At 36.2% G+C, this 14463-nt stretch overlaps 1 protein-coding gene and 9 non-coding genes across 21 annotated transcripts; 9 read left to right on the forward strand and 1 right to left on the reverse strand.

The window, feature by feature from the left end:
- Positions 1–313: 313 nt before the first annotated feature.
- LOC121741812 (nicotinamide/nicotinic acid mononucleotide adenylyltransferase 1-like) lies at positions 314–14261 on the reverse strand. Of its 12 annotated transcripts, none has more exons than XR_006037933.1 (13): positions 14120–14261; positions 13814–13887; positions 5163–5234; positions 4991–5048; positions 4404–4486; positions 4223–4295; positions 4035–4108; positions 3728–3813; positions 2199–3204; positions 2034–2102; positions 1532–1551; positions 813–924; positions 314–521 (listed from the first exon to the last, which is right to left on the reverse strand). XR_006037933.1 is itself a non-coding variant. In XM_042134738.1 (7 exons), the coding sequence occupies exons 1-5, from the start codon at positions 4615–4617 to the stop codon at positions 1540–1542; spliced, it is 459 nt and encodes a 152-aa protein (XP_041990672.1). In that variant the 5' UTR covers positions 4618–4672; the 3' UTR covers positions 314–521; positions 813–924; positions 1532–1539. The 12 variants fall into 12 exon arrangements, 7 of the variants coding, with proteins under 7 accessions (XP_041990672.1, XP_041990671.1, XP_041990670.1 ...); XR_006037934.1 differs by having other exon boundaries at positions 1512–1551; XR_006037932.1 differs by lacking the exon at positions 1532–1551 and having other exon boundaries at positions 13814–13871.
- TRNAP-UGG lies at positions 5844–5915 on the forward strand. Its single transcript has one exon. It is a non-coding gene; the product is annotated as a tRNA-Pro (tRNA).
- On the forward strand, positions 6423–6494 carry TRNAP-UGG. The gene has a single exon. It is a non-coding gene; the product is annotated as a tRNA-Pro (tRNA).
- Positions 7193–7264, forward strand: TRNAP-CGG. Its single transcript has one exon. It is a non-coding gene; the product is annotated as a tRNA-Pro (tRNA).
- Positions 9716–9787, forward strand: TRNAP-UGG. Its single transcript has one exon. It is a non-coding gene; the product is annotated as a tRNA-Pro (tRNA).
- Positions 10109–10180, forward strand: TRNAP-UGG. Its single transcript has one exon. It is a non-coding gene; the product is annotated as a tRNA-Pro (tRNA).
- Positions 11761–11832, forward strand: TRNAP-UGG. The gene has a single exon. It is a non-coding gene; the product is annotated as a tRNA-Pro (tRNA).
- Positions 12137–12208, forward strand: TRNAP-UGG. The gene has a single exon. It is a non-coding gene; the product is annotated as a tRNA-Pro (tRNA).
- Positions 12763–12834, forward strand: TRNAP-UGG. The gene has a single exon. It is a non-coding gene; the product is annotated as a tRNA-Pro (tRNA).
- TRNAP-UGG lies at positions 13510–13581 on the forward strand. Its single transcript has one exon. It is a non-coding gene; the product is annotated as a tRNA-Pro (tRNA).
- Positions 14262–14463: the final 202 nt, after the last annotated feature.

Consider the following 14463-nt stretch of genomic DNA (forward strand, 5'->3'; position numbering starts at 1 on the left):
TGTGTCGATTTATTTTAATGATATAGTTAAAAATATACGTAAGAGAAATTTAGTAAGAAAATCCAAGATTCAAGAGTACGTATTATGTTCATCTATCTCTATTCTAATTTTAAATGGTGTTGTGTGAGGTTAACTATTCAATCATAGTCAGAATAAATTAGTTATTTCTTGGAAGAGAATAAAGAAAAATATTTATTCTGATTGTTCTTGTGGAATATAGTAGTATAAAATACATACAGCTTTTCTTTACTTTTTTTTTCTTTTGCATTTTTTCTTTAAATAACTGGATGAAGAAGCAGTGTACAAAATGATATTATCCATGAAGAGCATAATAATTGACGGAATAGACAGTTGTTTATTACAACATCAAACACGATCTACGAATACACTTGAGATACAACTCACAAATGGGCTATTAAATTAAAAAAAATTATGAACACAAAATAATGTCACGTCCGATCACCTGCATTCCTTGTATCACCTATCCATGAACTCTGAGCATAAACCACTCTTGGACGTTCCTAAAAAAATAATGTTAGTGATTCTAGATATAATATGTGAGAATATACAAAATATTCATGCTTTGCTTCTATAGCCATCAGACCATGGAGTTATCGTCAGTTTCACCTCCATCGTTAAGCTGGTATTCTCTGATTGATAAATTAGCAATTTGTATGTATTGGATTGCCAAAGATGAAATTATTTCCTGGCTCTTGAATTATTGATGATGCTACTACTCACATGGATATTTGTATCATAAATAAATGTGCAATATGGTTATAAATTAATTGGCTGTGCAAATGTGGTCTCACCGAATAAATTAGGAGTTGAGTCTTTTCCTCTTTCTCGCAGGTCTGAAGTGCTGCCAACTGTGTCATTCGTCGTGTATCGGTAAGATGTTTATATGCAGCCATGGATAAGACCCTGAGAAAGAAGATGCAAAAATGTTTATGAAAGGAAGAGTAACACCTCCTACGGAAAAAAGCTCTACACCGTGCAGTAAATCCTAAACGCAAGCATATACCATGACTCACAAAGAATTGAAATCGGAATGACATTCCGTCAGAGTGATAAGACAGTTTGCTAAGGATCGGATATCATCTTTCCTTGACTAATTCAAGTCTCTCAAGAATTCAAACACTACTTTCATTAGAATCAATCCACGTTTATTGTTTCAAACCAACTCACAGAGCATATATCATACACAACTCTGGTGTCACGCCCGCATTTTCTAAGGATAGGAAACACGGTTGATCGCGACTAGGGGAGGATTGAAGAAGCGGGGGAAGAAAGGGGAAAATAACACAACTCGACCATAGCTCAAAATGAGTTAGAATAACTCAAATAAAATCAGAGTATCATTTCAACAATTGAGAACTCAAAGGGATTATATGTCAACAATATATAAACTCAAAAGAAACAACATTCAGCGGAAGCATTCGAGAGAAGAATAATATTATGTATGAAGACACAATATATTCGGAACATTTAAAACAAACACAAATCTTCACCAACTCTGCTCAACACCCACCGCGCTTGTCACAGCTCAACCTGCACATTTTTAAAAGAAATGCAGGGCTGAGTACTTGATGCACTCAGTGGACTCATGCCGAAAACATTTTCAATAAAAAAAATATTTATCATGCCATTAACGAGTGACCTCGGGGTTTTAACTTTGAAAGAGCCCGAGTCACTAAATCATTTCACTAACATCATCATCACCATCAACCTCAACATCATCAACCTCAACATCATCAACCTCACCATACCATATCTGAACATACATGACAAGGAATGTGGCCACATTCCAAGCCACTAGACCGGCCAACTCAGAGAGATAGCGCACGATCTACGGGGTGTACACTAGCCTGAATAGAGACTCACTCCCTAGTCAGACCCGAATTCGATTAACCATACATGGCAAAAGCCACTTCAGATAGGTCCCATAGCAACACAAAAATATGGCATGACAAACATATTTCGCAAAAATAAATATACTTAGGACATAGTCCTTATTTAAAAAGAAAGCCCACCTCGTTCTCTTAACTCCTCAACTCGTCTTTCCGCCGTTTTGTTTTCAAATAGCTTGCCAAAAATTCACCCTTTTTATGGAAGAACATAATATGCAAAAATTAGACTTTAGAGAACAAAACATTTAATTAAAATAATGCATGTATCCTTGTGATATTAAATCTTACCCTTCGACATTACTTAGAAAATTCTGAAATCCTCGTACATTAATCATAAGGTCAGCCGACTCTATCACAACAATATGATTCTTTAATTCAATCCGTGAAGCTCCTAGCTACTGGCCCAAATCTTCCATTTAATTAGTTTGGCCCGAACTCAAATTAACTCCAATCCAAATCCTTTGTCAAAGCCCTCTGCCAAGATAGGCAATTTCCCATTGGATTTACTAACCCATCACTACACATACCCCACTCTTCTGTCCAAAATTTTAAAATAGAAAAGGCTGGGCAATGTGTAATCAAATTCCATAATAATAACCACATCTCAAAATAATCTAAGGCCCAATATTTAAAATAAATCCTTGGCCCAACAAGCAGCCCAAAACTATACTCCCTAACATCATTCTTCTTCTTCTTCTACACATGATCTGTACGTCCCTATCTCCCATCTCTCTTCCCCAAACTCCTCTCTTACTCCTTCCTAAATTCACATCACATATTTCACTCCCCCTCAATCTTACATTCATCTTCTTCTCCAGAAACAACACCCATCTCTCTATTTCTTCTCCAATTCACACAAAATCCCCAATTTGAGAAATCCTCCAAAATTGAGAAATCCCTCACCCCACCGTCTCTTTCTCCGTCGCTCCCCCAACACTCCATACCAGAGCCGTCGGCCATTCCTCCTCCGACGCTCGCTGCACTCCGGCGACGTGGCGTCGTCCGACTACCTCCGTCGCTGATTTTGCTGTCTCTGCCGGGGAGTGCTGCTGTTGCTTGCCGCGTCCACGCCGTTGCTCGGCGCCGCTGTACCCGACGCCACTGCTGCCGTCGCCGTCGGGTTCAGTCACAGCAGCTGCGGTCAGCCACCGTCAGACCATCTCACGCCCGCAGCCTCTATCTTTCTCCTCTCTCTGTCACAGCGCCGCTGCGCTCTCGACTCCTCCGTCGCCGATTTCACGCAGCTGCTGTCGGCTTCTCTCGTCTCTCTCTCTCTGAATTTTAGTTCCGATTTCTATTGGAATTGAAAGAATATGGTGAATAGTGGAGTTGTGGGCAGATTTCTATGCGTGGGAAAAAAAATAATCTCGTAGGTCATTGCAGTATATTCCCAGATTTTGTGGAACTGGTTAAACTGAAGAAAAACGTGGAATCATGAGGAGATATATGTGGAGAAACCGATTTCATGAAATCATGGAAGGTAGAAACCGGGTTTTGTGGAACAGAAATAGGGTGAAATCAAATTATTGAGAGCAATCTGTCGGTTTTCATCTCCAATTGGGCTTCAAAATGTAGTTTCAAAAAAAAAATGAATTGGGCTTGGAAAATTAAATAAATTGGGGGTAGAAAAGAATTATTGTTATAGGCCCAAAATGATATATCCTTCTATCGACTAACGAAACAAAGGCCAAAAAAAAAAATTTCAGGTGCACAAACGATGTCACTACGAGAACAAATAAAAAGGTTAGAAAAAGTCGGGGTATTACATCTGGCTACGGACAATATATAGCATAGCATGATCATAATATCCGAAGTACCTTCTTCTTGTACGAATCGTTTACAGGTGACATGTAACCTCCAATAACACAAAACCCTTGAGAATTTACAGCATCTCTAGCCAACTCTGGGAATTAAGGCAGTAGTCAACACACCAAACACATCGAAAAAGCAAATTCAACGTAGATGGACAACTAATTTTAACATTACATTCATGTATCTCGCATTCCACATATCTGAACAACACTATTTTGTAAAACAATTATTCACAACCTAAATTCAATCATCAATCATATCTCCACACACACAGGTAGAAAGGATTCATAAAAAAAAGCAAAAAATTCTCACCAAAACAACGCAAGTGCATGTTTGTAGGAGGATTGAAACTTCCAGTTGAAACCAAAACTACAAAAATCTTCCCCCTATTGAGAGAAGGCCAAAAATTCCTCATTCAGTGTCGCAATTTGAAGTTTCTACCTCAAACAAAGGCCTCAGTATTTCAAGAATCGGATATGACTAAACGTATGTAGACTTACTTGGCATCAGAGCTTGATAAACTATCTTTCGTGATAGATTTGAGGGATAATTTATCTAGTGGCAGCGGTATATCTATAAAACCAGGCAAAATTCATTATGATTTTCGAGCAAAGATCAAGTTTTTGAGTGATTGACAAGAAGCATAGAACGTGAGCTGATTGAATAAGCAGCAAAATTTACCTGGGTTTGAGGCTTCCATTCGATAAATTCTTGAAGCGTAAGGAATTCCTCTTGCGCAAACACACAAACAGTTGATATGCAATCTGAAAGCAGCTGATTTCTTAAAAAGTCGGTCTATACAACTTACTACATAGAAATTTCTTTTTAGGGCATCCACAATGGGGAGCCCTACAGTCCGCCCTATAGGGCGCCCTATGCACCGCAACATCGGCATTTCATCCTCCTACCCTTCCACCTGCATTGGGATGCCCTATAGGCCGCCCTATAGTCCGCCCTAAGCATTTTATTTATTTGAATATTTAAAACACTACAAAAATTGGAAAAAAAAAAACTTCATTTCATTAAAATTCAAACATTACACTACAAAATAAAAAAACTACAAATTCTCAACAGCGGTTACGGTCCCAAACTTCTTCAATCATGTCGTTCATGAGCTGAACATGGTCTTGTTGGTTGCGCATTGAGGCTTGTCTAGATAGAACATCATTGAATTAAACACGATCTACGAATACACTTGAGATACAACTCACAAATGGGCTATTAAATTAAAAAATTATGAACACAAAATAATGGTACGGTCTGATCACCTGCATTCCTTGTATCACCCATCCACGAACTCTGAGCATAAACCACTCTTGGACGTTTCTAAAAAAATAATGTTGGTGATTCTAGATATAATATGTGAGAATATACAAAATATTGAAGCTATGCAACCAAGATTTACCATTGATCAGTAATAATAGTCAGAAAACATCTTACCGAAACACGACGAATGACGCAGGTGCAGCACTTCAGCTAGTATTACTGAGATCAGAGCTTATCTATGCAGACCTGCGAGAAAAAGGAAAAGGCTCAACTCCTAATTTATTCGGTGAGACCATATTTGCACAGCCAATTAATTTGTAACCATATTGCACATTTATTTATGATACGAATATCCATGTAAGTAGCATCATCAATAATTCAAGAGCCAGGAAATAATTTCATCTTTGGCAATCCAATACATAGCCAAGTGATACAAATTTCTAATTTATCAATCAGAGAATACCAGCTTAACGATGGAGGTGAAACTGACAATAACTCCATGGTCTGATGACAATAGAAGCATTAGCTATTATAGCCAGTAGTGATTTTAGATTTCACTTCCAAGATACATAATATTCTCCATCGACAACAAAGAGAACTGGTAATTACTAGTAAGTTACAAAAAAAAGACATGATTGAGCATTCAAAGTCATGCACCATAGAGCCAAAAGAGGCAACAGCCAATTTATCTAGAAGTTACTGAATTTGAGCGAATGTAAAATGACAAGTTATAATTTTAGAAACAAATATCCATAAAATTGTACTCTGGCTAATAAAAGCATTCAAGAGAGAATATAACTGATGGTGGATCATTTCTAAGTCAAAGGGGTTGAATAAGAGCATTGGTATGTGTTAGGGCATTTGGTCTAGTGGTATGATTCTCGCTTTGGGTGCGAGAGGTCCCGAGTTCGATTCTCGGAATGCCCCCTCTTTTTATAGCAACTATGCAAAAGAACTCATGGCTTTTGCAATTAAAAAATAATAATCATAGATTTTAAATTTCATCTATGTAGGCTCTAAATTGTTGCCATAAGAGAATGGGATGGCAATAAAATTTGAGGGTAAAATGAAAAAAAAAACTGAAATTAGACATTAATCTGAAGTATGTTAGTTGGGATGGCATATTTTCATATTATACATGTCAAAGTCACATTAAATTCACCAAAATCATGCATCATGGAAAGAATAAATGTATCATAGTCCAGAAGTTATTCGTTAGTTGGGGGAAAAGTGATGGAAGCTCAATGTCAAGCTCCATAAAGCCAGAAGGAACAAATAGCTGTTAAAATGAAACAATAAGCCATTTTATAATTTATTGAAAACAAGGCAGCTAAAATGATAGTAGGTATTTTTAAAGGAACTCGAGGATGAATGTAAATGACGACAGATCATTTCCAGGTCAAAGAGGTTGAATATGAGTATTAGTGTATAACAGGGCATTTGGTCTAGTGGTATGATTCTCGCTTTGGGTGCGAGAGGTCCCGAGTTCGATTCTCGGAATGCCCCTGTCAAATAATGAGATCATCATGACATATTGTTTTTATTTCTACAAATTTAGCAGTAAGGATGGTATAATATAAAAGTCAACTATGCAATGCATAACAGCAATCAACTACGTAAGACAGATATATTCGATGAATATCTATCACGTCTAAACCATTTTTGTTTATCAATCAACTACCCCCAGCCTTTTCTATTTGAAGCCTAACGACATTTTTGTAACAATGATTAACCCAATATCCAAGAGGAGATGACTTAGATAAATAGATCCTGAGGAACAGCAAAGGTTATAATCAGAAAGTTAGAATGAGAAGTGAATTGGGCATTTGGTCTAGTGGTATGATTCTTGCTTCGGGTGCGAGAGGTCCCGAGTTCGATTCTTGGAATGCCACCTTTTTAAACAAGTAAATAATTATTTATATTGGCTTTTACCCCAATCACTATTTTTTTTATTAATGTGACAGGCATGTTGGATCTGAATGATGAGATACTAGATGCATATGTCTCCTAGATGTACTTCTGCTAATTATACAATAATATTTTTTTGTTTCCTGTCAAAGAAGCCTACCCGACAAGAAACAAATCCTGAACAGCAACACATGGTCCTCAAAATAAAATTCCAACTAGGTCAACTACACATAATAAAAGCCCTAGCATTATTCAGTATTCACTATAGGGTAACATATCTAAGACAGATAACAACAGGGCATTTGGTCTAGTGGTATGATTCTCGCTTCGGGTGCGAGAGGTCCCGAGTTCGATTCTCGGAATGCCCCCTTTTTTATGTGCATTGCCTTCAAGAAATTCATTTAATTACTTTTCCCCTTTCACTGTCATTTTACCTATATTCAGTTGCTCAATAATATATAATGGGTTAACTTCTCCATACTCAAATCTCCAACCACAACAAAGATTAGTACTACAAGATAAATTGTGATTTTTTCCGAAAATATGAAAATACAAGAAAATAAGGGGTATTAGCAATAGCTTCTAAAGACACAAAAAAGCAAGTTGGGGGAAGCGATAATGGCATTATAGTTCATATGTCATAAGTAGATTTGTAAAACCAAGAGAATTCTCAAGCATTTTTCATTTGTGAAATCAACCATGGTGTTTTAATTTCACAAATATCAATAATAATCTTCAAATATGCAACTGGAAATGGCCATAAACAAATTGTAGTGAAAGCAAACTGAAATTAGACATATTAATGTGAAGTATGTTAAAGAAGGTACATATTTTCATAAACATGCCAAATTCCAAGAGAGTTGAGTTTAATTTCGCCAAAAATAGGAGATGCCCAAACTGCAATATATTTTAAATTTAATACTGACCAAATTCAAACAAGAGAGGTGAATCAAACTACACAAGTAAATTTGTCAGTTAATGGGAAAATGATGGAAGCATTATAAGTTATGCAATATGAAGCCAAAAGGAACACTGTTACAAAATGTGGTAAGAAAGTTTTTGAAAGAAAAGAATCTTAACAAAATTCCAGTCTGATAACTAAAGGAACTTAAGAGGTTGAATAAGATCATTAGTAATTGTCAGGGCATTTGGTCTAGTAGTATGATTCTCGCTTTGGGTGCGAGAGGTCCCGAGTTCGATTATCAGAATGCCCCCCCAGTCAAAGAATGAGATCAACATGACATATATTTTATTTCTACAAATTTAACAAAGAGGATGGGATGGTATAATAAGTCAACTATGCTATGCGTAACTGCAACCAATAATCTTTTGCTAGTTAAATAAAGTAAAGTACGGAATAGTAAGTCTCTAGTCTAATAATGGTATTACCAACCACTTGTATATGATAGCAGATATGTGAATACCTATCGTGTCAAAACCATTTCTTCTGTTAATCAGTTACACCATTTACCACAAGTTTCTCTATTTGAGGTCTAACTACACTTTGCTAACAATGACTAACCAACAATCCAAGATGAGTTGATTTTAAAAAGTAAATCATGATGCGAGAGGTCCCGAGTCTGATTCTCGGAATGCCCCTTTCAAACAAGTACTAGTAATTTTAATTAGCTTTTATCCCAACCATTATATATTTTATTAATGTGTAGGACATATTGGACCAGACAGATGAAAGATTGGATGGACATCTCCCCTAGATGTATCTCTGCTCATCTTACAATATTTATTTTTCTATCCTATCAATGAAACAAGCCTCGCAAATCCTAAATAGTCAAGCCACAATGGACAAAATTAAAGTGTTTTAGCAGCGCATCATAAAGTCGACAGGAAAAAGGCAGGCATTTAGAACTATTAGATTAATAAGACATTTTCAACAATATGGCAAGGTTTGTAAAATAATGATGTTCAAGCATGAGATCCATAAACATTGGTATATTCTGGGAAGACTGATTTCTAGGTCAAAAACTTTGATTAAGAGTTTTAAGCAAACAATTGGACATTTGGTCTAGTGTTATGACTCTATGTGGTGCAAGAGCCGGGAGGTCAATAGCCGATCCCCAGAAGCCCTGCTCTAATTATGAATATATATGCCTTATTTTATGTATTTTTATTATATTTGAATTTGAGGGCAACAGATATGCTGAAACATGAAAACGGTCAACTGTTTCATGTAGATCGGGAATTGATATCACACAGCAGTCTAAATAACAGCTGGAAGAACAGGCATACAATCTACCATGACTAAGAAAGCAAATCAGATATTTTCGTAGATTATTTTGAGGTCAACTTGTTAGGAAAAAAGCACTCTAGAACAGCAGAATATGACCATCAACAACGCCAATTTGATTTCACCACATGCTGAAACTTTCTGATAGAGTAGAGCGGGAGGCAGAACCTAAAGAGAAATATAAGGAATGTCTCTTGAGCAGTTATAGAAGCACATGTTTTTAGCAAGATCCTAAATGCTCATATCTATATAATGTCTGAATAAACTAGTCCAAATACTACAGAAGAGGCGGGTTCAGGCCAGTTTCATGGACGATCAAGCAAAAAGTGATCTGAAGAAGCAATGGAGCATCGGTCAAATTGCATACGGTTGTCATTCTCATTCACTAGACGCTTTACCAAATCAACTGCCAAACCTTGATGTTTATCAAATACTAGTATAGATAGGAAAGGGTATGAAAGCACAAAACAAAAAACTAGCTAAAATAATCCTAGCTGGTCAAATTGTAATCTACAGATCAAATCTCCCTTTTATTCACTATGTAGAATCCAATTTAAGGAGACACACAACGACAGGGCATTTGGTCTAGTGGTATGATTCTCGCTTTGGATGCGAGAGGTCCCGAGTTTGATTCTCGGAATGCCCCTTTTTTAAACAAGTAAATAGTTGTTTTTATTGGCTTTTACCCCAATCACTATATTTCTTTATTAATGTGACACTGTGGAAGACATATTGGATCTGAAAGATGAGAGATTGGATGCACATCTCTCCTAGATGTACTTAGGCTAATTATACAATAATAATATTTTCTTTCCTGAGTTTCCTATCAAAGAAACCTATCTGACAAGAAACAAATCCTGTAAGGCAACACATGGTTTTTTTTAAATCCCAACTAGGTCAACTACACATGATAAAAGCCGTAAGCATTATTCGTTATAGGGTAACAGATCTAAGACAGATAACGACAGGGCATTTGGTCTAGTGGTATGATTCTCGCTTTGGGTGCGAGAGGTCCCGAGTTCGATTCTCGGAATGCCCCTTTTAAACAAATAATAGTAATTTTAATTAGCTTTTACCCCAAGCACAATATTTTTTATTAACATGTAGGACATATTGGATCAGACAGATGAGAGCTTGGATGGACATCTCCCCTAGACGTATCTCTGCTCATTTTACGATATTTATTTTTCTTTCCCATCAAAGAAACAACCCAGTCAACTCCTAACTAGCCATACTTGAATCACAATGAAGCAAAACTCAAATTGGATTATCCTTTTTTACGAGATCGTATGAAAACAGTGATAGCTTAGATACAAAACAAAGTTAAACAAAGAAATTTTTTGTAACATATGCAGAATTGGTACTTATTAACACCTATATATGTGTGTTGTAATTTTTTGCCTCACTAAACGTAAAAACGATCCAGGGTGCAGCAACAAAGAGAATCCTTGAACAAATATAACTATGATGTATTTAAAAAGTAAGTGCAGTCAAAAAGATTAGTTAGATAAGAATAAACAATTAATAACTAGTTCTCAGAGAGTCGAAAGGTATCAAGCCACAATGGACAACAAAAAAACATTTTAGCAGTGCATCATAAGTCCGGCAAGAAAAGGCAGGCATTTAGAACTATTAGACTGATAAGACATTTTCAACAATGTGGCAAGGCTTCTAAAATAATGATGTTAAAGCATGAGATCTATAAACATGGTATATTCTGGGAAGATTGATTTCCAGGCCAAAAAAACTTTGATTAAGGGCTTTAAGCAAACAAACAATTGAACATTCGGTCTAGTGTTATGACTCTATCTGTGGTGCAAGAGCCAGGAGTCATTAGCCGATCCCCAGATTCCCTGCTCTAATTATGAATATATATGCCTTATTTGTGTATTTTTATTACTCTATATTGGATTTGAGGAGAACAGATATGTTGAAATGTGAAGCCGGTTAACTGTGTCATGTAGAACTGAAATTGATATCACATAACAGTCTAAAATAACACCTGGAACAGCAGGTATTCAATCTACCATGAATAAAAAAGTAAATCAGATATTTTCATAAATTATTTTGAGAACTTGTCAGGCAAAAAGCACTCCAGAACAGCAGAATAGCCACCAACAATGCAAACTGAAATCACTGAGACTTTCTGAAAACTTTCCAATTGAAGTAGAGCTGGAGGCAGAATCTAAAGTAGTATAAGGAATCTCTGTTGAGCAGCTATAGAAGTAGAGCTGGAGGCAGTTACTGGCTAGATAGATCATAATATCCAATCTCCAAATAATACCTGACACTCTGAGTGAACTAATCCAAATAAAACTGAAAAGAGATGGGTTCAAGCCATTTACTTGGACGGTCAAACAAAAAGTGATCTTACGAAGCAATGGAACATTGGTCAAATTGCATATGTTTGTTATTCTCATTCACTAGACGCTTCACCAAATCAACCACCATTACTTGATGTCTATCAAATAGTACAGATAGGATCATAGGAAAGGGTGTCAAAGCACAAAACAAAATTCCAACTTAAAAAATCCTTGACAGGTCAGCTGTCACCTACAAATCAAATCTCCAAGTGTTATTCACTATGTAGAATCCAATTTAAGAGGACAAACAACGACAGGGCATTTGGTCTAGTGGTATGATTCTCGCTTTGGGTGCGAGAGGTCCCGAGTTCGATTCTCGGAATGCCCCTTTTAGTGTAACAACACTCATTGGCCTTTTCTTTTTTTATATTCTGCCACTAATCTAACTCAGTACATTTTTGTTAAGTAATCGTAATAGGCCAGTTCCTCCATAAATCTCAAACTTCAGCCTCATCATAGATTACTACAATATGGATTGGGATCTTCCTAGTAGATGGTTGCATAACTGCTATAATTGGAGTATCTCAAAAAACATGTTAGGAGAAGCAATAACGGCATTATAGTCCATATGCAAATTGTAAAACCATGAGCAATAACTGCAAAGGAACTCAAGCTTGGGCCAGTTGATAACAGGGCATTTGGTCTAGTGGTATGATTCTCGCTTTGGGTGTGAGAGGTCCCGAGTTCGATTCTCGGAATGCCCCTATCGGTTTTATAGTTGAATGTCTTTCATTCATAGATGAACATTTTCCTTTTTCTTTTTTTACATTTTATCCTCTTTGGCTACCCTTTTACCTACTGTCAGTCGTTCAAGTCTTTGAAAATGCTCCAGATCTCCATTAAAAACTCAAATCTCCATCAAAATATAAACTACTACCATGAATCATGACGAGTTCAAACGAAAAAAGTAGCATGTTTTTCAATGTAACATCCTATTTTGAATTTTATTTCAAAAAATTTAAAAATGAAAAAGTAGCAAACTTGGTTTTCCAATCTCGCCAGCCAAATCCAGCCGCAATTTAAGGAAATTAAAGTGAAAATAAAAACAGAAATTAGATGTAGGTCTGCTAATTATACAATAATAGTATATTTTTTGTTTCCCGTCAAAGAAACCTGCCTGCCAGCCTGACAACTGACAAGAAACAAATCCTGAATAACAACACATGGGCCTCAAAAAATCCCAGCTAAGTCAACTGCACAAAATAGAAGCCCCAAGTGTATTCACTATAGGGTAACAGATCTAAGACAGATAACGACAGGGCATTTGGTCTAGTGGTATGATTCTCGCTTTGGGTGCGAGAGGTCCCGAGTTCGATTCTCGGAATGCCCCCTTTTAATGTGCATTGCCTTCCACAAATAATTCTTTTAATTACTTTTTCCCCTTCTATTGTTAATTTACCTATATTCAGTTGCTCAAGAAATTAACCAAATCTCCGACAACAGCAAAGATAAGTAGTACAATATAAATTGTGATCAACTTTTTAAAAAAAAAAGTACAAGAGAAGGAGGTATTAGCAATAGCTTCTAGAGACGCAAAAAAAAGATGAAATAAACGATAGCTGCATTATACTCCCTACGTCCCAAGCTACTTACACAGTTACACCAAAACTTCTAATATGTAACTGGAAATTACCATAAATTTGAGAAAAGTAAACCCAAATTAGACATATTAATGTGAAGTATAATAGTGGGGGTGCCATATTTTCATATTATACATATCAAATTCAAAGAGAGTTAAGTTTAATTTCACCAAAACTTGGAGTAATACCCAAACTACAATACTGGCCAAATTTGAACTAAGAGAAATGTATCAAACTACACAAGTAAATTTGACAGTCAAGAGAAAAAATTGTGGAAGCATTATAAGTCATGCACTATGAAGCCAAAAGGATCACCGTTACAAAATGGTTTGGAAGCTTTTGAAACACAAGAATCTTCACAAAATTATAATATCTGTTAACTAAAAGGAACCCAAGAGGTTGATTAAAATCATTAGTAAATGTTAGGGCATTTGGTCTAGTGGTATGATTCTCGCTTTGGGTGCGAGAGGTCCCGAGTTCGATTCTCGGAATGCCCCTATCGATTTTATAGTAGAATGTCTTCCATTCACAGATGAACATCTTTTTTTCGGGTTTTTACATTTTATCCTCTTTGGCTACCCATTTACCTACTGTCAGTCATTCAAGTCTTTTAAAAAGAAACAGTAAGTAAATAATAAACCTGCATCTTCACCTCCATATCAAATTCAATGAAAAAATAATGGAAGGAAAGAGGCGCAAAACCATGTTTCAATTAAACGGGTGATTTACCTCATTAATAAGAATCTATGACCGGGAATAGTAAATTGGTTGATCTAGCAGTATCCGTCTGCACAGTAATGGTCCTGAACAGTTATAATAAAATAATAAAGTACAGAAACAGCTACTGTTACTTAATTAATCAAATGAAAATTTCAAACCAGCAACAGCATCGAATTATTTAATCAAATGAAAAAATTTCAAACAAGTAGCAGCAGCGAATAACTTAATTAAATGAAATTTTCAAACCAACTACATGCCAAAATCAGCTGTATTATGAATTGCTACTTTTAAGAAACTACAGTGCCGAAATCTTACCTCTCGAGAAACTTGCAACGGCCCCATAGTTTTGATTGGGGTAGAGAAGGAAAACGGTTCGCGGCGGTGGCGGGCGGTGGAGGGGCGGTTGGAAGGTTTGGGCAATAGGGCTTTACAGTGGAAGTTCAAAGTGGAGTGGGGAGCTGGATAGCAACGTTGTAAATTCAATATCTTATTTTAAAAAATTAATTAAATTAATAACGGATGTTTGTTTGCGGTTAATTTTCAAGTACTTAGTTAATTAAATTCGAGTACTCAAGTACTTAGTTAATTAAATTAATAAAGGGTTTAATTTAGTAATTTTGCAATTTTCACACGGTTCAAGTTATTAATTCTTTTGATTA

The sequence above is a fragment of the Salvia splendens genome, chromosome 7, assembly GCF_004379255.2.
Source record: "Salvia splendens isolate huo1 chromosome 7, SspV2, whole genome shotgun sequence".
In the NCBI taxonomy this organism is placed as follows: domain Eukaryota; kingdom Viridiplantae; phylum Streptophyta; class Magnoliopsida; order Lamiales; family Lamiaceae; genus Salvia; species Salvia splendens.

Excerpts from the sequence above, each read along its gene's own strand:
- LOC121741812 (XM_042134734.1), bottom strand. The coding sequence starts at position 4,617 with ATGCCGATGTTGCGGTGCATAGGGCGCCCTATAGGGCGGACTGTAGGG. Across the intron at positions 3,814-4,034 it reads CATGCACTTGCGTTGTTTTG|AGTTGGCTAGAGATGCTGTA; the intron begins GTGAGAATTTTT and ends CTTAATTCCCAG. Across the intron at positions 3,205-3,727 it reads ACGATTCGTACAAGAAGAAG|AAATCGGAACTAAAATTCAG; the intron begins GTACTTCGGATA and ends CAATTCCAATAG.